The 23882-nt window shown below is 41.1% G+C and overlaps 1 protein-coding gene across 4 annotated transcripts in view; it reads right to left on the bottom strand.

Moving 5' to 3' along the window:
• Positions 1 to 436: 436 nt before the first annotated feature.
• astn1 (astrotactin 1) overlaps positions 437 to 23882 on the bottom strand; it is a 1815355-nt gene continuing 1791909 nt past the window's right edge. For all 4 annotated transcript variants that reach the window (XM_052011000.1, XM_052011002.1, XM_052011001.1 and 1 more), the window contains 3 exons: positions 19602 to 19702; positions 16291 to 16474; positions 437 to 4366 (listed from right to left, as the gene is read on the bottom strand). In XM_052011000.1, coding sequence (XP_051866960.1) covers positions 4129 to 4366; positions 16291 to 16474; positions 19602 to 19702 — 523 coding nt within the window. In that variant the 3' untranslated portion in view covers positions 437 to 4128. The remainder of the gene's footprint in view (positions 4367 to 16290; positions 16475 to 19601; positions 19703 to 23882) is intronic.

Raw genomic sequence — 23882 nt, 5'->3', positions numbered from 1 at the left:
GATTCTCTCCCCATGCACACTCTCACACATCTCACTCTCTCTCTTTCTCACACTCTAACGCACTGACTCTCTTGCCTGCACACTTTCTCTCTATCTCTCTCTCTCTCTCTCTCTCCCTCCTACCCACCCTCTGGCTCTCTCTCTCTCTCTCTCTCTCTCTCTCTCTCTCTCTCTCTCTCTCTCGCAACTCAGATGCAATGTTCTGAAACTTGAACCGGGGGTTGGGCAGGGCCTTATTGACCTGTCAAGTGATCCGTCTTGGCAAAAGTCAGCACCGTGGAACAAGTATCTTTGGTTTTCAGATCAAAATGAAACTCTGCTCTGTACCCTTGCAATTACCACTTGCAATTCACATCTGGCACACTTGAATGGCTTGACACAGGTGTAGCACGTTATAATATGATTGACAGCAAGGAAGAAATTAGAGACCGGCCAATCTCAGAATCAATACTTTATGTTGTAACAGCCAATGGATTCAAGGAGACAATGACCGACATGTGTGCACGATACTAGATCACAAACTCTCATTTTACATCAGCACATACACCACTGCAAACCCGCTTTATCAAAACTCAGAGCATATATGTCTAAATACCACTTTAAGACCACTGTGTACTTGAGTACAAATCTCAACACGTTTGCTCACAAATTAAATGTTCAGAACAGATGTTGCAGGTTTGAGAAAGAGGCAGCTCACCTGATCAATGAAAGCTTTCACTCTGCCCAATTCTGCAATGAAGTCCAAGCAAGACACCCATGAGACCTCAGTCCAGGACCCCCCCCAACTGCTTCAGTGATACCTGTGTACATTCACACTGGAGCCACACAGTTCACATTCTTGCCAGTCCACATTAACTGAATGAAAAGTTTGGTGCAAGTTGATTTTACCTCAGTGAAGGAAATTCCCTTATAAATAAAGCAACCCTTAGTTTTTTCGGGAGCCTCAGAGTGAAATATATTGAAGCCAACTGTGGTATATGTTGTATAGTATTTGACTTGCTATACTTTTCCTTAAAGACAAATATAAATGAAGTCTTTGTTCTGGAATGTGTAAGTGGATATATGCAGTGGGAGACAGTGAATCTGCCAACTCATGGCTACAAATAATCCATGCCCACCCTTCATGTAATACAGTTCACTCCCTTCAGTACCCGTCTGCTCTGTGCAGTAAATGGTGGCCTCGGGTATCTCTCTATTATTCCTGAGCAGTGAAACATTACAGAGCCTGTTTAAAGATTAGAATCCAAGATACTGTTGATCTTGTCACTCATTAAATAGCAATACCTACTTTGATAGCACAATGACACCAATAGACCACTTGGCTTTGCACACTCTCCTCTTCATGTAGGTGATACAGCAGTCTTTGTGTTGCTTAAGGAGGAGGAGGAGAAGATTGTCCAGAGCCTACTTACTTTAAGTAGGAACATGTAGATTCCTGTTTACTCTACAAGACAACAACTTCTTGTTGAAAAGTACAGGGTACCAAAAAGTGACGCACCAACAAAGGTGATTAATTTCCTTGGGAAGGGTCTAACTCTGTGTGACTGTAAACACTAATGTAGATGAAAGATGCTGGCCAACGTCTGTTCCTCAGTGTTGTTTGTATATAAGACAAGATTGTTTCAAGAATCCTTTAACTGAAAGCTGAAACTATTAAAACACATGCAGGCCACATATAGGCTGTGATACTCTGGAATCCAGGAAAGGTTCTACATTCTTCCTTTGAACTCGAGCACTGTCCGCTCATGATCTCACTCATAAATTAATATATAATCTGAGTAATGTGAGTCTTAAGAAAGAATAACCAAGGGAAGTGCAGTAGATCTGTTGGTCAGGAAAGTGGTTACAGGCATACACACACAAAGACACTCACACATATACATGCAAACACATGCAGAGAGGCCACAGTTTAGTGTTGGTTGCCACTAACCTGAAGAACTTGGTAAGAGAGGAACAGCCACAGAGGAGGAAAATAATGGTAGAAGTTCACCAGAGAACAGAGAGAAAGATGGTTGGATGAAGCAAAAGCAACTGTATTGAATGACATGCATAGACAGGATTCCTGCATGAACTGTACTCGGCATATCATAGTTATGGAAATAGTTGGTGTCACGTTTATATTAAAAGTCGAATTATGGTTCCAGGTATCAAATAATGGATCAAAACCAAACTGAAATTGTGGGTATAAACAGAGCTGCAAATGGAGCAATAACAAGTCTGAATAGTTTGGTGCTCTACAAAGGAGCTGCAAACAGGCACAACATTGTGGAACTATCTCATTATCGATGGCCTTTCGACTCTTGATGAAGCACTATATGCAGCAACAGTAATTGGACTTTGCAGTAATGTTTCTCCAGTTATAAAGTAATAATGCTGCAACAAAGCTTAGTGTGTGTGCAGCTGGGCAGAGTCAGATTGAAGGTTTCAGTGCCCTTTCAGCTGGAATAAGGACCAGAGATGACTAATCACAGGCCTCGCTGTGAGTGAAATTATAAAGAGGGTATCTGCGTATTTCATGTGGAATGGGGCAGAGAGACACAAATTGCAATTGAGTTCAGCTTTCCATAAGCGAAATGGCTTCTGCTCTCTCCTGCCCCTGAAATGCTCAGTCCTGAGGCCAACATCTAGTGTGGGAAAGTGGTCTTTTAGCAGGCACCAGATTACTCACTTTTACTTCTTGTTTGTTCTTTGATGGCTCATAAAGTGTTAGCAGCTATGGTGTTTTAACAAAGAGCAGTGTAAAATATTACTATGCCACATTTTTGAGCAACTATACCTTTGCCACAGTAATCTTCAAAGTTGATTTTTTTCAATATATATATATATAATGTATATAAAAAGCCTATACTTAATAAATATTAAAACACTTAATTGTTGACCATGCACCTGACTATCAGTGAGTGGATTTAAATCAGAAGTGCCTAATGTTGGCACGGAATTCACTAATCTAATCTAACCTGATCTAATCTGCATGCTGGGGGATGCCTGAAGAATTGTTTCATTGTGAATAATCAGCCAGGACGTGTTTGCAATTATGTTAGGGTGAATGTGGAACACTGTCTGATAGTTTACAGCAGATTCAAGGTGTCAAACAAATATTGTCGACTGAAAAACTGAACAAGGGATTAGGAATGGTGAAGGTGTGTGTTGTTATGTGCTGCTGTTCTGCAAAGATTGTCACTGCTGAACCAAAGTCTGGAAATCTCCCAAAACATAATAGGGACACTAGAACATCGCTAAATGTCACCATTCACTTTGCAGTCTCATGGTTATGGGGACATCAATTCAAAAACTCTATTATTTATTATTAAAGGGGCCATTATGAAGCATAATACTCTTGCTGATGGAGGGCATCAGATGCCATTGCTAGAATATCTCAGTAGATCAGGCATTAGTAGATCATTCTAATCTCCTTTACAATAAATTAGGCACTTGGTAATCTGCCTCTCTGCATTAACCCTTAGTCATGCATTAACTCTTTGTCATATATTAACCCTCTTCTGTAAGGAACCAATATCATAGTAACGGTCTCTTTCCAATTGTGATATTAGCACCTATAGCTGTCCAATTCAAAACACGAGGAGGCATCAAGTTAACACGAGTGCGCTTATATCAGCTTGGCTAATTCCAGAACTAAACACATGATGCCATTTTAAAATCCAACCTGAATCCACTGCCTGTGTAGTTTCAGACTTGGCAATGAGTGGCAGCCTTATTTACCAAATGAGCATTGAATAAGACTGCCTAATATGCAATGATAATAAAATGTTCACAGCAAAGCAATCTCAATACATTTGGGGCCCTAAAACAGAGGAAGGGTCAGCAATGGGAGAAGACTTAATGCAAACACCATCACCACCGTCCAATCTTCCTCCTGATTCCTCCAGCTTCCAGTGCAGAAATTAAAATCAAATGATCCACACGTTTGGCTGACACTATCCAAAACTGATTCAACATTTTATAGCCAGACTAGGGTAAGCCTGGGGTTTAACAACCTCCACAAAACAACTGCAGGCAGCCAAGCAACATTCTACCCAGAAGGCCGTGTGGACTGCGCATTAAACAGCTGACAAAGGGGGGGGGGAGACGGGGGAGGGGTGGGGGATGGACGCAAAGTACATTCCTCTGTCAGAACTCTTTATGTTCTCCATAGTCATTGTACAGCACTGTCAGGAACTGCTCCTCACAGATCTTTTTGACCTCTGTGTTCAGTTCCTGCCAGTTTATTCCCGAGGGCTTCATTTCACTGTATCGGCAGGAGAGATACTTCAAGGAGAGGCGGCGAAGGGTGATTTTGGGCTCCCGCAGGAGGCTTCTGCACCAGCTGCTCAACTCTTCCAACTTAGACAGGATCAGACCAGCTTTCCTGCAGGTGATGAGTGGGTGAAGAGAGAGGGAGAGGAGATCAGAGAGAAACAGCAAGGGGAGAGATGACAGCGGAGGAGTGAGTGGGAGAGTGGAGAGGACAAATGCAAAGATGAGTGGGAGAGGGAGAGAGACAAAGACAGCAAGAAGGAGAAAGGAAGAGGCAGGTAGAAGAATGGGAAATGAAATGGAAAGATAAGGGCGAGGAGAAAGCATTCAAAGGAGGGAGAGAAAGGAGGTGAGAAGGTAAGATGGAGGGAGAAACAGTGAAAGAACAAGTGGGAGAGAAGGTGACAAAGGAACAATAAGGAGGATGAGCGAGGTGGAGTTGGAAATATGAAGGGAGAAGAATAAGAAGGGTTAGGTTTAAAGTTTTGCTGAAGTCACTTTTTTTCAAGTGAACAGTGAAAAAGAGAATTCACACAAATGAGGGTTCAAAAATATTATTACTACAAGTTTCAGCTTAGAAATTGAAATATTTTATAGATTCAATTTGTGGGCCACACTTGTTTGATTGATGACCAGTGAAATGTAAAAAAGGTAGCAACCATTTCATTCCAGCCTATGTCAAGTTCCCCACTGGACAATTGGTCTAACATATTGTCAATGGCAGCACTAAGTCCGAAATGTTGGGGCCTGCCCTTCTGCCGAACTTGACTATACAATTTCAGGCCACTCTTCAGTGGACTGCTGAGGAAGAGCAATAATGCTTTTGGGCAAGCAGCTATACTGAGGTATCAAAAACCTGACTCTGAATAAAAACTGGACTCTAAATAAAATTGGTTTATTACTAAGGTACAATGAAAAACTTTGTTTTGCATGCAGTGCATTGAGGAAGTACAAGGGGAAAACAATAACAGAATGACAGCTTTACTGGTGGAGAGAATTCCTGCGTTTAAAGAGAAAAGTCAAGACCATAAGGTGAACAACATTTTGAGGAATTATAAAGTCTTTCTTTGGTTTTTGAAGGCAAAAGAAAACAAGTTAAATCCAGAGCTAGGGCCGAGGTTGTTCTCAAATTCTGGGGGAAAGAGGTCTGGGGAATGTGCTGAGGTGGGGCAAGAATAACGCATCGGGGGAGGGGGGGGCAGGGAAATCAAGGGTTAGGCGCGGCCAATCTCTGCTTTTGGGGCTTCCACCGGTCAGAGGTATGAATCCGTTGGTGGACAGGGATGAGGGTTATTGCTGAGTTGGTGGGCAGTGAGCGTAGGGGCAGCCAGTTCAGCTCACACGAAGAAAGTGCCCGGTGGGATTTCAGGAATGGTGTGAGAGGACCTCAAGCCATTACCATCCTATTCCACTACAGGAAACATCAAAAGTAGTTCTGGTCTGGGAGTTTAACAACGTCAGATCAGGGCGCAGGTTTAATGAGGTGCGGAGAGGGCAGGCCCAAGAGTGAAAATAGCAGTCAAATGGACATCACGGGAAGCTGATCAGTTAGTTAGTACCACCATTTCCCTCTGCTCTGTCAGTAAGGGCAGCAAGTTAAATTGAGAAAGGAAAACAAATTTTAGTTTTGTAATTTAAACCAAGTTGCAGCATAGTGGCAGAGCTGGTAGAGCTGCTGCCTCACTGCTCCTGCAAGGCAGGTTCAATCTTGACCTAAGGCGTTGTCTGTGTGGAGTTTGCATGTTCTCCCTATGATCATGTGGGTTTCCTCCGTGGGTGCTCATCCCAGAGTCATATGGATTGGTAGGTTAAATGCCCACTGTAGATCGTCCTTAATGTGTTGGTGAACGTAGAATTTGGGGAGGTGGAGTTGCTGGCAATGTGGGGGGAATGAATGGGATTAGTGTAGAATTATTGTGAATAGGTGCAGGATGGCTGACATGGACTCAGTAGGCCAATATCCCCATTTCTGTGCTGAATGACACTCAAGTCAAATATTGAAACAGTAAAACCAAAAATAATTGCAGAAATAAAAGTTTTGACTGGTTGAAATGAGAATAAGATGTGGGTCTCTGGATCTAAGGGAGCGCAGATCAGAGAGAATTTTAGGAAATGGAAACATGACAGCTCCCAATTCCCACTGAATGCACATTCTGCACTGTGTGGGAACTCCCGAGTGCTTCTCGTGAAAGACGGATGTTTTCTTGCAGGCAAACTACAGGAAGCCTGGAAAAAAATTAAAAAGCAGGACCTCAAAAGTTGTATTCCCTGATTCCAACACATCCTGGGTTCTTGTCAGTGGAAATTGTTCAGTGCAAATGAATGGCCAGCTGAACAGCTGGTGTAGGATGGTACAGGAAGGAAGCCCACCTTCTCATCAGCCACATATTCATCTGCACTTGACTTTTTTCTGCATTAGGTTCCAAGGGCACTGGCTGAAGTGGGACGTATTCCAGACAGAGGAGTTGCCTCTCAACAGTGCTGCAACCAATATCCCAGAGGATATTGTGCAATTAGATAGACTTGCTTGGAGGGGGGGGGATGGAAAAGTGAGAGTGGGGATAAAAGTTAATAAGCTGAGGACACAGACACATGGCAGCATGATATTGTCACTCCTCTGTAAGCACAAAGGATAGGGGAGGCAGCTCAGCATTCTTGCTTACAGAATTGCTTAAAGAAACAAGTACAGCTGTGAAGAGCACGGATATGTTTGCAAGATCAATAATTAAGGCCATATGGTTTCAACTGAGGAACAAAAATCATACTGCAGCTAGGCCCCAGTCAGAGGAAGACAGAAGAGGCTTCACCGGTTGAGACACTGAGTATAAACATCAGGAAGTCAAGTTGTAGCTGCATAAAATGTTAGTTATGCCACATATGGAGTATTGTTTGCAGTTCTGCTCAGCACATTACAGGAAGGATGTGGAGGTGTTCAAGAGGGTGCAGAAGAGATTCACCAGGATGTTGCCTGGATTAGAGAGTATTAGCAAAAAGGACTTGGATTGTTTTCTCTGAAGCGTTGGAGACTGAGGGGCACCTGATAGAAGTACATAAAATTATGAGAGGGCAGGGATGGTAGGTAGGCCGAATCTTTTTCCCAGGGTGGAAATGTCAAATACCAGAGGGCATAGCTTTAAGGTGAGAGGGGGAAAGTTTAAAGAAAGTTTACGAGGCAATTATTTTTTTTACACACAGAGAGTGGTAGGTGCCTGGAACATGCTGCCGGGGAGCTGGTGGAAGCAGATATGATAGCAACATTTAAGAGGCATTCAGATGAACAGGCAGGGAATGGAGGGATATAGAACATGTACAGACGGATATGATTAGTTTAATTTGGTATAAATGTCAGCACAGACATCGTGGGCTGAAGGGCCTGTTCCTGTGCTGTCAGTTTTATATACATGGTGATAAATCTGGTAAATTGTTGGCCAACCAACTGAAAGCTGTTTCAACTAAACGTCAGATTATTAAAGTTTGTAAACGAGATGGTAACTACACGGTAGACCATGATCAAATTAACAAATCTTTTCAAGAATTTTATACTTCTTTATATCAGTCAGAATCTCCTGAGGATTCTACATCAATGCATGAATTTTTAAGAAATTTGAGAACTCCAAAATTATCACTTAATGAAAGTTTAATGTTAGATGCACCCATTTCGGAGGAAGAAATAAAGAAAGTAATTTCTTCAATGAGTTCAGGTAAAACACCCGGTCCTGATGGGTATACAGTTGAATTTTTTAAATCCTTTTCTGACCTTCTCTCTCCCTGGTTAGGTAAAATTTTTAAAGATGCCCTATCAGTGGGTAAATTACCACAATCTTTTTATGAAGCAACTATTTATTTAATTCTTAAAAAGGATAAAGATCCCACTGAATGTGCATCTTATAGACCTATTTCTTTATTGAATGTGGATTCTAAAATTTTTTCCAAAATAGTGGCTTCTAGACTGGAAAAGGTACTTCCACAAATTATTTCTGATGACCAGACAGGATTCATTAAAGATTGTTATTTGCGTTTTAATATTAGGAGGTTAATGAATATTATATATACCCCTTCATCTGTAATTCCAGAATGTGTTATTTCATTAGATGCCAAGAAGGCATTTGATAGAGTCGAATGGGAATATTTATTTAATACGCTTGAGAAATTTAATTTTAGTTCAAATTTCATATCTACAATCAAATTGATTTACCACACACCTATGGCTTCAATACTTACTAATAATCAGAGATCCCCCTTGTTCAGGCTTTTTCGAGACACTAGACAAGGTTGCCCTCTGAGTCCTTTATTATTTAATATTGCTTTGGAACCTTTGACAATTGCCATTTGGGATCCTTCTAACATATTTGGTATTACTTATCGAAAGGGGACTCATAAGATATCTCTTTATGCAGATGACCTGTTACTTTATATCTCTAACCTAGAGAAATCTATCCCTGCAGTATTATCACTACTTGCTCAGTTTAGTGTTTTCTCTGGTTATAGATTAAATCTTAATAAGAGTGAACTTTTCCCATTAAACATGCAAGTCCCAATTTATAGGCAATTACTGTTTAGATTAGTGACTGATTATTTTTCGTACCTGGGTGTTAAAATTACCAAGAAACAAAAGGACTTATTTAAAGTGAACTTTTTACCTTTAATTAATTACGTTAAACAATTATTTACTAAATGGTCCCCATTCTCTTTATCATTGATTGGCCGAATTAATGCAGTTAAGATGTATATTTTACCAAAATTTTTGTATCTATTTCTGGTGATTCCAACTTTTATTTCGAAATCTTTTTTCAACACTATTGATTCCAAAATTCTTTCATATATATGGCAGAATAAAAACCCAAGGTTAAGTAAGAAATATTTACAAAGATTAAAACAGGATGGTGGTATGGCTTTGCCTAATTTTAGATTTTACTATTGGGCAGTTAATATTAGATACTTAATTTCCTGGGCACAAGATTTAGATGCAATTCATTGGCCCTGTTGGGCACACCTTGAGTGTGAATCAGTGCAAGTATTTTCATTAGTTTCTATTTTAGGAGCTTCATTCCCTTTTGCACTTACTAAATTGAGTAAACAAGTGACTAGTCCAATAGTTAAACATACAATATGGATGTGGTTTCAATTTCATAAATTTTTTGGATTGAACAAATTTAATTTATCAAGTCCTATTCAATCTAATTTTTTCTTTCAACCATCTAGAATTGACTCAGCCTTTTCCTTATGGAGAATGAAGGGAATAACATGTTTTCGAGATTTATTCATTGATAACTGTTTTTTATCTTTTGAACAGTTGTCTAATAAACACAATCTGCCTAGATCACATTTTTGTCGATATTTACAGATCAGAAATTTTTTAAAAGTTACTTTACCTTCTTTTCCGACACCATATAAAATTGAAATAATGGAAAAAATTTTAGGTTTTAATCCTTATCAGAAGGGCCTGATAGCAATAATTTATGATCGGATTATGAAAATACGTTCAAAGGAACTTGATAAAATTAAGAATGAATGGGAAAGAGAACTCCAGGTACTTTTACCTACAGAGACATGGAAGAAAATTCTTCAATTGGTTAATACATCTTCTATGTGTGCCAGACACTCTTTGATACAGTTTAAGGTGGTTCACAGGACCCATCTGTCCAAGGACCAGTTAGCCTATTTTTATCATCATGTAAATCCTATATGTGACAGATGTAATTCGAAGGTGGCTTCCCTGACACATATGTTTTGGTCCTGTCCCCTTTTGAAAAAATATTGGAACGACATTTTTAATATTATTTCATCTGTACTGAACATTGATTTACAACCTCATCCTATTACTGCAGTTTTTGGGTTACCAATGATGGAATCTCGCCATTTATCTGCTTCTGCTTGTCGTATGATCGGCTTTGTCACATTAATGGCCAAGCGATCCATTTTGGTCAAATGGAAGGATCCAATACCTCCTACCACTTTTCAGTGGTTTTCTCAAACTATAGCATGTTTAAACTTAGAAAAAATTAGGAGTGGTACTGTTGATCCTTCGCTTAAATTTGAGGAAGTTTGGAGTCCATTTATTCAATACTTCCATATGATATAAGCTGACCTTTTTCAGATCCCTTTCAATAACCCTTGAATACAGAGGAGCGGAGTTGACGACATAATAATGTATTTTTTCTTTTTAATTGAAGAAATATCAGTCCAGTATTTTTTTTGAAGTTTTTGTTTGGTTTATTATCATTTTTGTTTTGATTTGGGGGTTCTTCTTTCACATAATTACATTTCATTTCTTTTCAATCGTTCCTTTTGTATTTGTTCACTTAATAAGAGAACAGGAGGTCTGGATTACTTTTTTTTAACTCCTTGTGATTACATATATTAACTGTTATGAGCTCTATCCTGATCTCTTTGCACCATATGTATAATTACTAACGTTATATATATTATTTTGTACTCATTTGAAAATTAATAAAAAATTGAAAAAGAAAGAGAAAAAAACTTACTAGAAACAGCTATTTATAATCAAACCATATTGTAAATTCATTTAAAGAAAGGGGAGAGGACTTGGTCACTATTAACCTGCAATGTGAAGGCAGCAAACAAGGGCATGTTTTCAAGTGAATGCTTTTCACTGGTCTTCATCAAAGTTAAACAAACACATTGGAGACAATGATGTCGAGTGTGAAATATTAGATCTGATGAAAATAGGAACATAATAAAAGTAGATAAATCACCACGTCCTGACAAAATATACTCTACATAGATAAAGGAATAGGGGAAAATGTGAACCACAGCAAGTTTGCATGCATCTACAAGGGAAAAGGAGAATAAGGGTTTATTGCAAGGGAAAAGGCTCCATGGGGAAGGATCCCAGTCAAGGGTCCTGCCGCCACTGGACACTGAGGGATTGGGTCCTGTGTAGCAGCTTCTCAAACTCTTCATGGGTGTATTGTTGAAAGAGGAAACATGAGTGTCATTAATGAATTGAATGTAATGATTTGATAGAATAGAATTGTATTCTATTCATAAAAAATATGTACAGGAAATAAAGTATATTTTTGAAATTAACAAAAAAAGGAATAGAAAAGTAGTTTTGTGACACCTTTGTGGGGCGTTGATAAGACCATACATGGAGTAGTGATCTCAGCTTCCCTCTGTAATTAAGGGATATATTGCAGAGAAGGCAGTTCAGAAAAGACTCACTAGGTAAAACCCTGGAAGGAGAAGCTGTCTTGTGCAGAGAGGTAAGGTCTAAACATTGGAGGTTAGAAGAGTGAGAGGTGGTCTTATTGAAACTTATAAGATTCTGAGTGGGCTTGATAGAACAGATGCTAAGAGAGGGAACCTAGAATGGGGGGGGGCATAGCTTCAGAATAAGGGGCCACCCATTTAAGATGGGGAGATATTTTTTTCATCTCACAGGGTTGTGAACCTTTGGAGTTCTCTATCTCAAGGAGCTGTGAAGACAGAGTCATAAAGGATCACATTGGCAATTGTGTTATTGAATGGCGGAGCAAGTCAAAGGGTGGTATGGCCTTTTCCCTCTCTCATTTCTTATGTGCTTATCAAATGCTGGAGGCTCTGACCATCATTTTCCATTCTTCCGTGGATATAGGGGCGGTGCTGGAAAACTGCTAGCATTGTACTGCTATTTAACAGGACACTGCAGGTACAGCAGGTTCAATCCTGACCTTGGGTGCTGCCTGCATGGAGTTTGTACATAATCACTGTGACTGCAAGGATTTCCCTGGGTGCTCTGGTTTCCTCCCACTTGCCAATTACTTTCCCCTGGTGTAGATGAGTGGTGCAAAACTCAGTGGTGGTGGTGGTGTTTAAATGGGGATCTGAGAGAGTAAAGGTTACAGGGAAATAAGTGGAGGAATGGGATTTCTCTGAGACTCAGTGAGCCAACTGCATCCTACTTCATCAGGAAATATGAGAATTTCAGCCAATTGGTCTAATGTTTCCAGTGAATTAGTTAAGGGAAGCTCATCTGAGACCAATCATTCAATATTTTTGGGGAGATATCAAGGCAACTTGATAAGGGTGGGGCAATTGATGCAGTCTACATTGATTTTTGCATAAGGGCAGTGGTTGGGACTAATCATGGCCTGGAAGATCAGGAAAGGTAATCAGAATGTATCTAAGTGCAGATAATATACAGTAAAACATTGTTGGGAGTATTTCACACAAACTCCAAAAGTAGTTAACCGGAGAGAGTAATTATCAAGAAATGAGAAGACTGAACAAAGGGAATATAGTCATTATGGAGGATCTTTAGCTGTAAAAAGGCTGGACAAGCCAAAATGTAAAAGTAGGTTGAAAGATGAGTTCAAAGAATGCACTTGTGACAGTTTCCTGATGTGATACATAATGGACCCAATTGGTTATCAAGGTGTTTTAGATTATATCTTGAGCACTGACTCAGAAGATAAGACAGATAAGATATCTTTATTAGTCACATGTACATTGAAACACACAGTGAAATGCATCTTTTAGCGTAGTGTTCTGGGGGCAGCCTGCAAGTGTCGCCACACTTCTAGCACCAACATAGCATGCCCAAAACTTCCTAACCTGTATGTCTTTGGAACGTGGGAGGAAACTGGAGCACCCAGAGGAAACCCAAGCAGACATGAGGAAAACGTACAAACTCCTTACAGACAGCGGCTGGAATTGAACCCAGGTCACTGGCACTGTAAAGCGTTATGCTTACCGCTACACTACAGTGATTCAGGATTTGTTGGTACTCTCACTTGGGAAGAGTGATGACCACAATGACAGAACTCTATGAGTTTGAAAGTGAAAGAGTTAAGTAACCTTGGACCTGAAACATTAACTCTGTTTCTCTTTCCACAGATGCTGCCTGACTGGCTGAATGTTTCCAGCATTTTCTGTTCAGGCACTAGTTAATTCTAGAATTAGTCCTTAACTTTAAAAATGATATGAGGGCCATGTTAGTTGGGGAACCCCAGTGGAATATCAGAATCTCTACCTGAAGCAAGATTTGAAGCTCCAACTCCAAAGTCTTTGTGGAATGGAGAAGCTATGAACACTTCTGGAAGTTTGAACAGGACTTGTTCACTGAACTTAATGCAAGACACTACTGTATTTGAAAATTGTTTTCCCTGGTGGTAGTTTTGCCTCCAGCTTGATAGTTTCTTCATTCCCTGATTATTTGTAAAGACCACTGTATTTCAATTGAAAACAGCAAAACAAAGCCTCCAGGTTTCAGGGAAGTTTGGCAGCTGTATTTCAGTGAAGAGCTATAAATATGATCAGCTTGTTCAATTTCTCTGCTAAGGTATATTCTTCAAATAACTTTGCCAAGTCAAATATTGAGCCTGGTTTTGGTTAATATTTACTGATAAATTTTGAATCATTACCACATGTAAGAAACACCTGGGGCAGGGTCTTCTGAAATTGCATGCAGAACTTCCATTAATTTTACAGAAGGTGCATTTCATTACTACGTTACTTTGGCTTGGGATGTCCCATCAAAGCCTCTGCTTCATCTGTGTGTACTTTAATTGTTAACTTTAGGTTGATGTGGAGAGCTGCATACTGCTAAACCTCACCCAAAACACCTAATTTGGCAACGCACAAAGAAAAACTGGTTGAAACAGTTCTATTTTCCAGGACTGAGATATCCCTTGACACTGTCCTGATACTGAAGCCCACTTGATCCCATGTCTTTCCACAGCCTTCCCTTACTTCACCCTAAAAGATTATCAGAAAATTCAGAATGGTTTCTCTTTCTGGGTTTTCTGGTTCCTCATTTCACAGATTCTGCATTGTATTCATCACAGAGAGTACAGCTTTGATAAAACCACTACATGTTTTAATCAGGTGGTAAGAAAGATGTTCTTATGTTTCTGAAGGACCCTTCAAGTACCCAGGATGCTGCATAGTGGTTTAGTATAATTCTCCTGGCTTATGACAACAACATACACCCATCATATTCCCAAGCAGGTGTGTGTTATTATTAATGTTGAACCACCAATAGAGCAAAGGATCAGGAATGAGGTTATTTCAATACTAGTTAGTAACTTGCTCAATTCTTTTCATAATCACGGAATCCTCAGAGAGTTCTCCAAGTCCGAAATGATGGTCCTGCGGACTGGTCATAGCTTACCATTTGCCCAACTACATGGTCAATATTGAGGATAGCACTTGCACATTTGGATAAGCACCTGGATAGGATGGGTTTAGAGGGAAATGGACCAAACGCAGGCAAATGGGACGACCTTGGTGGGCACCAAGGTCGGAATGGACTACTTGGGCTGAAGGGCCTGTTTCCCTGCTGTATTTCTCTATGACCCTACAGCAGCAGCATAAATTGTGAACATGCACAAAATGGGGCCAAAATAATTGTTTCAAGAGCCACTGAGGTTTGGAGCAGGAGACCATGGGCTGAAATTGGTGCCGACACTTCTGTGCAATGGCGCACAAGCATTGAGATGCTCTTGGATACAGTGAACAAAGTTCATTTGACATGTCTGTGCAAACTTCCACCACATGCCTGAGGTTCATTCCCAGATTTATACTCTTAAGTCATCCTTCTATGATATTGACTCAGCTTTTCTCTCTCCATTAGTATAGCCTGCCCTGCTGGGTATGTCCTGCAGTCCTGAAGTTAGCAAACCATAACACAGACAAAGAAGTGTAATCTCATTTAACTGCCATGTTAACCTATTTGATCTGGTCTCACCCTTTCACAGTTATTCTCTCTGTACTATCCATCTGTCCCTCTACCTTCTCTGCAAATTAAAACTAACTCATTTACTTCACTTTCCCAGATCTGATGAAGGGTTTTCCACCTAGAATGTGAACTTTGTTTCTCTTTCTACAGTTCTGCAGACTGTCTACTGAGTGGATCTAGCACTTTTTGCTTCAGGTTTTCAGCGTCTGCGAGAACAAGGGCAGCAATTGCAAAGGAACACCAACACTCTAAGTCGCACAACATTCTGATTTGGAAACAGATTGCCACTTCTTAATCATCACTTGGTCTAAATTGTCAATCTTCTCATCTGACAGCACTGTAGAAGTTCCTTCATTCTCTGGGCTGCAAGGGTCCAAGGAAAAGCCCCACCAAAACTCAGAGCAATGAGGGATGGGATATTAATGTTTTGGTGCTCAGTCCATAATCCATAAAGAATTTTTAAATCTATCTTTCCCATTCCCCACTCCGTTGCATTTCCATGGCTTTGCTAGAGTTATTATACGTTTTCCTAGAACTGCAACTGGGGACTCTAAAGATATTGGAGATCAACTATGATGATGCAGAGATCTGAAGTCCAGGGCCTCTCTGCTTTCCTCTCTCAGTGTTGAATCCAATCAAACAGTCAGTGATTACTGTCCTGAAGCCACTAATTCCCGGACATGAAATTCCTGTTAGGAGCCATTGCAAAACAGCCAATGACAAGGTGGCAGCCCACTTCAAACCACACACAGTTTCCTTTTGGGGAAACTTTGTTCCACCCCATTATGACCATAATTTGAACACTAATGGAAGCCTGCAACTGCACAAGTAAACAAAAGAAAACTCCATGTTCAACAGAGTTCCATATGTGAGGATGTTATGGAGGCACGTAGTCTGCAAAGGAGAGTCAGAACCAAATGATTTACAGCTAATTAGTCCTGTTGAATAGTAATTGTTCCTTCTGCAATGCATTCTCAGAATTTAATTTCATTCCTTTTCAATTTGAAAATAATCAGTGGCCTTTCCTAATTATATGCCCTAACAATCATAGTGAGTCATTGGTCTGTATCAATTCACCTTTATGCTGGTCTATTGTTTAGTTAGTCTGTTCTCCTTTTATTTCCTGAAATCTCTGTGAACAAGTTCCTATTCTTGGAGCTTGGTAAAAGAAGATTATGGTGAAGTCTGCCGCTGTGAGCTATTATTATTACTTAAAGGAAGCAAACTGTTTTGGCTATCTACATCACCATTGCCTCCAGCTATTATGGACTAGATTATCACTGCTTTAGATATACTCTGAAATGCCTTGAGCAATAAAGATGAGTTCATCATATAAATGGTTGAAGTGGACATACCTTGGTCCCAATTCATCTTCGCAGCGCCAAGTAAATTCTCCAAAGTGCTCATAATCCTGATTGTAGTGGTAATAGACTCGGTGTAGAGTGGACGAGCCCAGGTCCATGAGTGTGTTGTATGCAGTTTGTTGTTCCTTTCCACTTGTATAACCATTGAACAAGTTATAGATTTTGTCAGCAATTTCTGCAGAAGAAATCAAAGTAAATAAGTTTATAGGGGAGATTAAAGAAATGCAAAATCTTTTCAGATCTCTAGAAAATGCATTGAAAGCCTAAATCTAACCACAGATGTGTGGAATAAAGCAATAATTAATGTTTTAAAGATGTTTAACAGATTTGACGATGTTGATAGGAAGTATCCTCTCAGGTGGGGGTGTTTTGGGCAAAGGGCAATAATTTGGACAATAGGGTGATTACAGGCAGACAGGGATCGGTTTAATAGAAAAACAGAAATTGTGAGGCGTATTTAGCAGGTCAGTCCGTGTCCGTGGAGAACAAAACAGAATTAATGTTTCTGTTCAATAACTTTTCATCAGAATTGGAAAATGAGAGAAAGTATTTGAAGTTGCATAGAGAGGGAGAGGAGGACAGAGCAAGGGAATGCCTGTGATAAGGTGGAGCTGAAGGATGTCCAGGTGACACAGATACTTTTGATGCCATCTAGGAGAGGGACCTGTGTGGTTGGAGGAAGATGACAGAGGGCAGTAAGAGAGATAAAAACCACGCTGGAACTGAGAGATGCAGATTACAGCAGTTGCTGAAATCTGAAATAAAAGAGAATAATGGAAATATTCAGAAAGTCAGGTGGCATCTGTGGAAAGTAAAAAATTGAGTTAATGTTATAGGTGGATGAGCTTACATCAGAACTGAGCAGCTCTGAGAAGAAAAGAAATGGCTGGTCATCTGACATTGTTTCATGCAATATTGAATCCTGAGGACTGTAATGTGCTGAGACAGAAGATGAGATCCTGTTCCTCAAACTCATATTAGGCTCCGTTTCAACTGTGTAGGAAGTCAAAGATAAAGGCTGGAGTGGAAACCAAAGTCACAGTTGACTGGAAGCTCAGGGCCACACTAGCAGACTGAAAGGAAGTGTTCTGCAAAGTGGTACCCAATGTGTGCTTGGTTTTTCCAGTGCAAAGGAGAACACTGAATGCACTACATTAAACTGGGAAGAAAGCAATTGAAGTGCTGTTTCTCCTTGAAGAACTGTTGGGGGTCCCTGGAAGGTGGTGAGGCAAAGGGTCGTGATGAGGTAAAAGGGCAGGTGTTGTATCTGCTGGAGTTGCAAAGAGAAGTACTTTGAGAAGGTGGCGATGGAAGAGTGAAGCAGGGAGTTAGAGAGGGAACAGTCCCTTTGGAAGTGGAGAGTAAGGTGTGTCTGGTGATGATTTTTCATTGAAGATAAAAATTACAGAGGATTAGGCATAATGCAGGGAGTTCCAAATTATGGCCAATGAAACAAATTTGGACTCTGGCACACTTGCCTTGGCTCACTGGAGGGTCCTACGGACACAAGATTTTGTACGGGTAAAATAGACCTTTGCTTCACAACCTTCCATATTCGTGGAAGAGGTGGAGGAAGTGAGGTGGAGAAGAGATCATCTAAGGGGAGAAGAACACAGGTGGGGGTTCTGTAGGGGTTGGTGGGTAGGTGAATAGGTGAGTGAGACAGATGACAGGCAGGACTTGGGCAGCTGATGGTGGGAAAGATAGAGATGATAATGGTGGTGGGGTGGTAAGACAAGAGTTGGCAGGATTGGGTGCCTAGGCAGCTGCTGGTAAGGGTGGGGGTTCTGGGATGAGTAGACATGATGGAGGGGTGATGGAGTGTGACAGAAGGCTTGTGGGGCTGATAACGGGCTGATGATGCACGGAAGACATTGGCAATGATAGTATGGATAGTGTGGATGACTGAAAATTATAGATAGGACCTGCATGGAGGTAGGCATCTTGCTTTCATGCAATGGCCCAGGCACATTGGAGCCTTTAACTAACTTCAGAGCAAGCCTCGACTCTTCAGTTAAGACCTTGATGTTTGTACGGGCCTGGTGCCTGCTGTATGTATTCTGCTCTGAATTGAGAATGAACCTGGAACCCCAAATGGTTGGGCACCCCGGAACACAATGCCACTTTAGTAGAGCACCTGCATCGTACCACACTTGGGTGCGAAGCCAGATGATGTAGTCAAGCCTCTGGTGTAGGTTTGACTAACACAAACACCTAACTCAAATACAAGCCTGGCAACCTCTGAGTCACAGTGGAAGTGCCATTGACTGATCATTGGAGGGATTGTGAATGCTTGTATATAGAGAAAAAAATATGTTCCAGGCAGCTGTGACAATAAAGTGATGACTAACTGAGTGATGCATAAGAAGTTGCAAATACTGGCGAAAAGAATCAGGACAGCACAATGCAAAGGTTAAATCAGCTGGATTAGATGATACTTTTTTGGACTAAGTGACAGTTTTTTTGGGGTTAAACAACAATTTATTGCATTAGATAACAATTACTTGAGTTAGTGTTTTGGGGTGAGCGGACAGTGTTTTGGCTTAAGATAGCCTTTTCACCTGATGGGTGCTCAACATTCACGGAAAACCATCACTATGAGAAAGAGTCCAGAAATCAAACCAGTGAGGAAACTATCCCCCTTTTCAGGATTTCTAGTGACAGCAGTCTGCATTCGTTATTGATAGTTTGAAAGCAGCAGCTGAAGCGTAATGTGTTTTAAATTTTGAGGCTGAACCTGCAGGTGAACTTTGCCAGATGGAAGCTATAGCCAGGAAGCTTCTTTTTGAAGTTCTCATTCAGAATGAAAGCGAGTGGCATCTTTATTGTTCTCCATATCAATCCAAGTACAGAAATGTGAATTTCATTGTCTTATGTTCTTTTCCTTCATTTATCTGTCCTCTACAATTTAAATCACTTGTTTATGTCTGGTTTCTATCTGGTAAGTGTTCCATTTGCCTTTCACAAAGAGAATTATGTGGTAATATTTGATGTATTCCCATAGACAACTTGCAGAGAATGTTATCCAGGGACTTGCTACCCTTTAGCTAAAAATTAAATTTCACAAAGATTATTGCATGTAATTTGATAGTGGTGAGTAATCCAATGTAAATATCTCTCAAACAGCATACATCTCAACACAAATGAACAAAATGTGCGGCATAGGGTAAATAATGTCATGTATGGTCAGTGATTAAACAGAACAGTAAATGATGAGGCCAGTACAGATGGTGATTACTCAGGATCTAATCTATTTGTGGAATTGAGAACCTGTTAAAAAAGGTTGCAAGCAGGAAAGGTACCTTTAGCCTTGACATCATCCACAAGCGGACAGGGAACTTTGACAGTAACTGCACTTGGTCTGGAGCGCCTTCCAGTGTTGTCTACGGTCCACAAGGTAAACCTGGGTTGAACATAAAGGTTCCTTGAAGTTAGCTTTGGTGCTGTTAGATAACACAGTTACCGAATGAATCATTGAAATTTGGGCAGAAGCGCAAACTGGCACCTGTGAAGTGTGGCTGCTACAGCATTTACTTGGTAGACTAAAACCAGCTGTGATTCTAGCTGGAGTCCAGTTCAGAACAGAAATAGCACTGGCCAACATCTAAGTAGAAGCAGACCCATGTTATATATTTAGCCACTTTGGCAGAACAGGTAGTCCACAAACTTCACTTGCAAAAAAAAGCAGAGTGTCAGACAACAATCAGACCAGATGTGGCTGCTACTTGTGATGCTTTGATTTCATGCATAATCCCTTCCCTTTATAACACTTTGCATTTTTATACTGTCTGCAGCAAAACAGAAGGTCCCAAAGTACAATTTAAGAAAATGAGGCCAAGTGGCGAAAAGGTAACTTTGAAGGAAGAATTTGATAGGCTAAAGAGTCAAGGTGATCTTCAAAGAGAAACTCCAGTGCTTGTGCATTGCTGCCAATAATGGAGTGTGGGAAAGTTGGGTAGACTGATGGAACGCTGTGACTTCAGAGGGATGGAGGGTTGGTGGATACTACTGATGTAGTGAGGACCAAAGCCATAAAGGAGATTGAACACAAAACAGGAAACAACTTGTTTGTACCTAGTTCCTATCCAGACTGCCATAGGGTTCAATCAGTAATATCAGCCAGTATAGCACGGGTGCCTCGGAGGATGACAGAGTGACACAGCAGGTCGTGCTGCTGCCTCACAGATCCATTGATCCAAGTTCAATTCTAACCTGGGGTGCTGTCTGTGTGCAGTTTGCATGTTCTCCCTGTGACTGCGTTGGTTTTCTGGGGGAGCTCCAGTTTCCTCCCATTTCCTGAAGACAGGCGGATTGGAAGTTGCCCTTCATGTATAGTTGGATGGTATAAACAGGAGGGGGGAGCTGATGGGCACTTTAAGGAGGACAGATTACAGGGAACTTGTTAGGAGAATGGGATTGATGGGACTGTTGTGAGAACCTCCATGGACTCAATGTTCTCCTTCTCGGTTGTTATCTCATTTAATCATGGAATCATAGAATCATAGAACAGTACAGCACAATACAGGTCCTTTGGCCCACAATGTTGTGCCGACCTTTAAACTTCACCTAAGACTATCTAACCCCTACCTCCCCCATATCCCTCTATTTTAAATTCTTCCATATGCTTATCTAGTAATCTCTTGAATTTGACCAATGTACCTGATTCTACAAACCTTACTCTGATAGCTCCCTTGAACTTCCCACCAATTATTTTAAAGCCATGCCCTCTTGTATTGAGCATTAGTGTCCTGGGAAAGAGGCGCTAGCTGTCTACTCTATCTATTCCTATTAATATTTTGTACACCTCTGTCATGTCTCCTCTCATCCTCCTTCTCTCCAAAGAGTAAAGCCCTAGCTCCCTTAGTCTCTCCTCATAATGCATACTCTCTAAACCAGGCAGCATCCTGGTGAATCTCCTCTGCACCCTTTCCAACGCTTCCACATCTTTCCTATAATGAGGCGACCAGAACTGGACACAGTACTCTAAGTGTGGTCTAACCAGAGGTTTATAGAGCTGCATCATTACCTCGCAGCTCCAAAACTTGATCCCATGACGTATGAATGCTAACATCCTATAAGCTTTCTTAACTACCCTAACCACCTGTGAGGCAACTTTCAGGGATCTGTGGATATGAACCCCCAGATCCCTCTGCTCCTTCACACTACCCAGAATCCTGTCATTAACTTTGTACTCTGCCTTGGAGTTTGTCCTTCCAAAGTGTACCACCTCACACTTCTCCGGATTGAACTCCATCTGCCACTTCTCAGCCCAGCTCTGCATCCTATCAATGTCCCTCTTCAATCTTTGACAATCCTCCACACTATCCACAACACCACCAACCTTTGTGTTGTCTGCAAACTTGGCAACCCACCCTTTTACCCCTTCATCCAAGTCACTAATAAAAATCATGAAAAGCAGAGGTCCCAGAACCGATCCCTGTGGGACACCACTAGTCACAGCCCTCCAATCTGAATGCACTCCCTCCACCACAACCCTCTGCTTTCTACAGGCAAGCCAATTCTGAATCCACATGGCCAAGCCTCCCTGGATCCCATGCCCTCTGACCTTCTGAAGAAGACTACCATGTGGAACTTTGTCAAATGCCTTACTAAAATCCATGTAGACCACATCTACTGCACTACCCTCATCAATCTTCCTGGTCACCTCCTCAAAGAACCGTATCAGGCTTGTGAGACATGATCTGCCCTTCACAAAGCCATGCTGGCTGTCCCTGATCAGACCATGATTCTCTAAATGCCTGTAGATCCTATCTCCAAGAATCCTTTCCAAGAGCTTGCCCACCACAGACATAAGGCTCACTGGTCTATAGTTCCCTGGACTATTCCTACTACCTTTTTTGAATAAGGGGACAACATTTGGCACCCTCCAATCCTCCGGTACTACTCCCATGGACAACAAGGACTCAAAGATCCTAGCCAATGGTTCAGCAATCTCCTCCCTTGCCTCGCGGAGCAGCCTGGGGAATATTCCATTAGGCCCCGGGGACTTATCTGTCTTAAGATTTTTTAACAGCTCCAACACATCCTCTCTCTTGATATCAACATGCTGTAGAACATTAATCTACTCACACTGTCCTCAGCGTCATCAAGGCCCCTCTCCTTGGTGAATACTGAAGAGAAGTATCTTTGAGGACCTCCCCCACTTCCACAGCTTCCAGGCAGATCTTCCCACCTTTGTCTCTAATCGGTCCTACCTTTACTTTCGTCATCCTTCTGCTCTTTACATAAGTGAAAAATGCCTTGGGATTTTCCTTAACCCTACTCGCCAAGGCCTTTTCATGTCCCCTTCTTGCTCTCCTCAGCCCCTTAAGTTCCTTCCTTGCTTCCTTATATTCTTCATGAACCCTATCTGATCCTTGCTGCCTACACCTTATGTATGCTGCCTTCTTCCTCCTAACTAGATGTTCCACCTCTCTTGTCATCCATGGTTCCTTCACCCTGCCATTCCTCCTCTGCCTCACCGGGACAAATTTATCCCTAGCATCCTGCAAAAGATCCCTGAACAATGACCACATCTCCATGGTGCACTTCCCTTCAAAAATGTCATCCCAATTTACACTCACAAGTTCTAGCCTTATAGCCTCATAATTTTCCCTTTCCCAATTAAATATCTAAATCCATGACAACGCTAAAGGTTATGGAGCGGTGGTCACTGTCCCCCCAAATGCTCACCCACTGATAGATCTTTCACCTGACCCAGTTCATTACCTAATACTAGATAATTTAGCTGTTATGCTGACTGCTTTTTGAGTGAAGTAGAACATTATAGATGCAAAAATAGTATCCTACCCCTGCATCATCTTCCCATGGGATATCCACATTTTCTTCTTAAGGTTAACAAATGGTATATAATTCAAGTATGGCAGGATTTATCTTAAAGCTGTTAGAGCTCAATTTTTGTTATCTCCAGCCCCAACAGTCCCATACATCCTCTTGGTCTCCATTCACCAAAATTGTCTCCTCATCTTTTCCTCAATCCTTAAGCATGGGGCTCTCTTTCAACATCCAGAAAACTTGAGCTTATACCAAAATCTGCTGCCCCTACATTAACTTATATCAAGATCCCTTTACAATTGTATTTGGTTACCAATGTTGGCTTCAATGCTTCAATGTTAAAATTTTCATCCCGAGTTCAAATCTCTCAGCAGCTTCTCACTTCCCTATTTCTGCAATCTTGCAAAATATCAACAATTCTCCAAGAATGGTGTCATATGTGCACTTCACTTCTTTAAGCCACCATGGTTTCACCCTAGGTTTATAACTCCCTCCACAAGCAATTCCCTCCTCCGAGAAGATGCTGCTTAAAGTCCAAGGGTTTGTTCACCTGTCCTAAAGACGCCTTCTTTGGCTTATGCCAATTGTCTGATTATGCTCTTGTTAAGAGCCATGAGACATCTTGTAGCATGTGAGGCACCAAATAAATGCAAGTTTTATTCATTTTGTTAATGTCATCCCCTGCAAGGTTAGTCATGCTATTTCCTTTCTCAAAGCTACCAGCGCAAATATTCAATTGACTTTTTCCAAGAATCTATCTGAGTTCATAAGTCAACTATGCATAAAGT

Source organism: Pristis pectinata, chromosome 3 (assembly GCF_009764475.1).
Source record: "Pristis pectinata isolate sPriPec2 chromosome 3, sPriPec2.1.pri, whole genome shotgun sequence".
Lineage (NCBI taxonomy): Eukaryota > Metazoa > Chordata > Chondrichthyes > Rhinopristiformes > Pristidae > Pristis > Pristis pectinata.
This window is presented reverse-complemented; position numbering and strand designations above follow the sequence as displayed.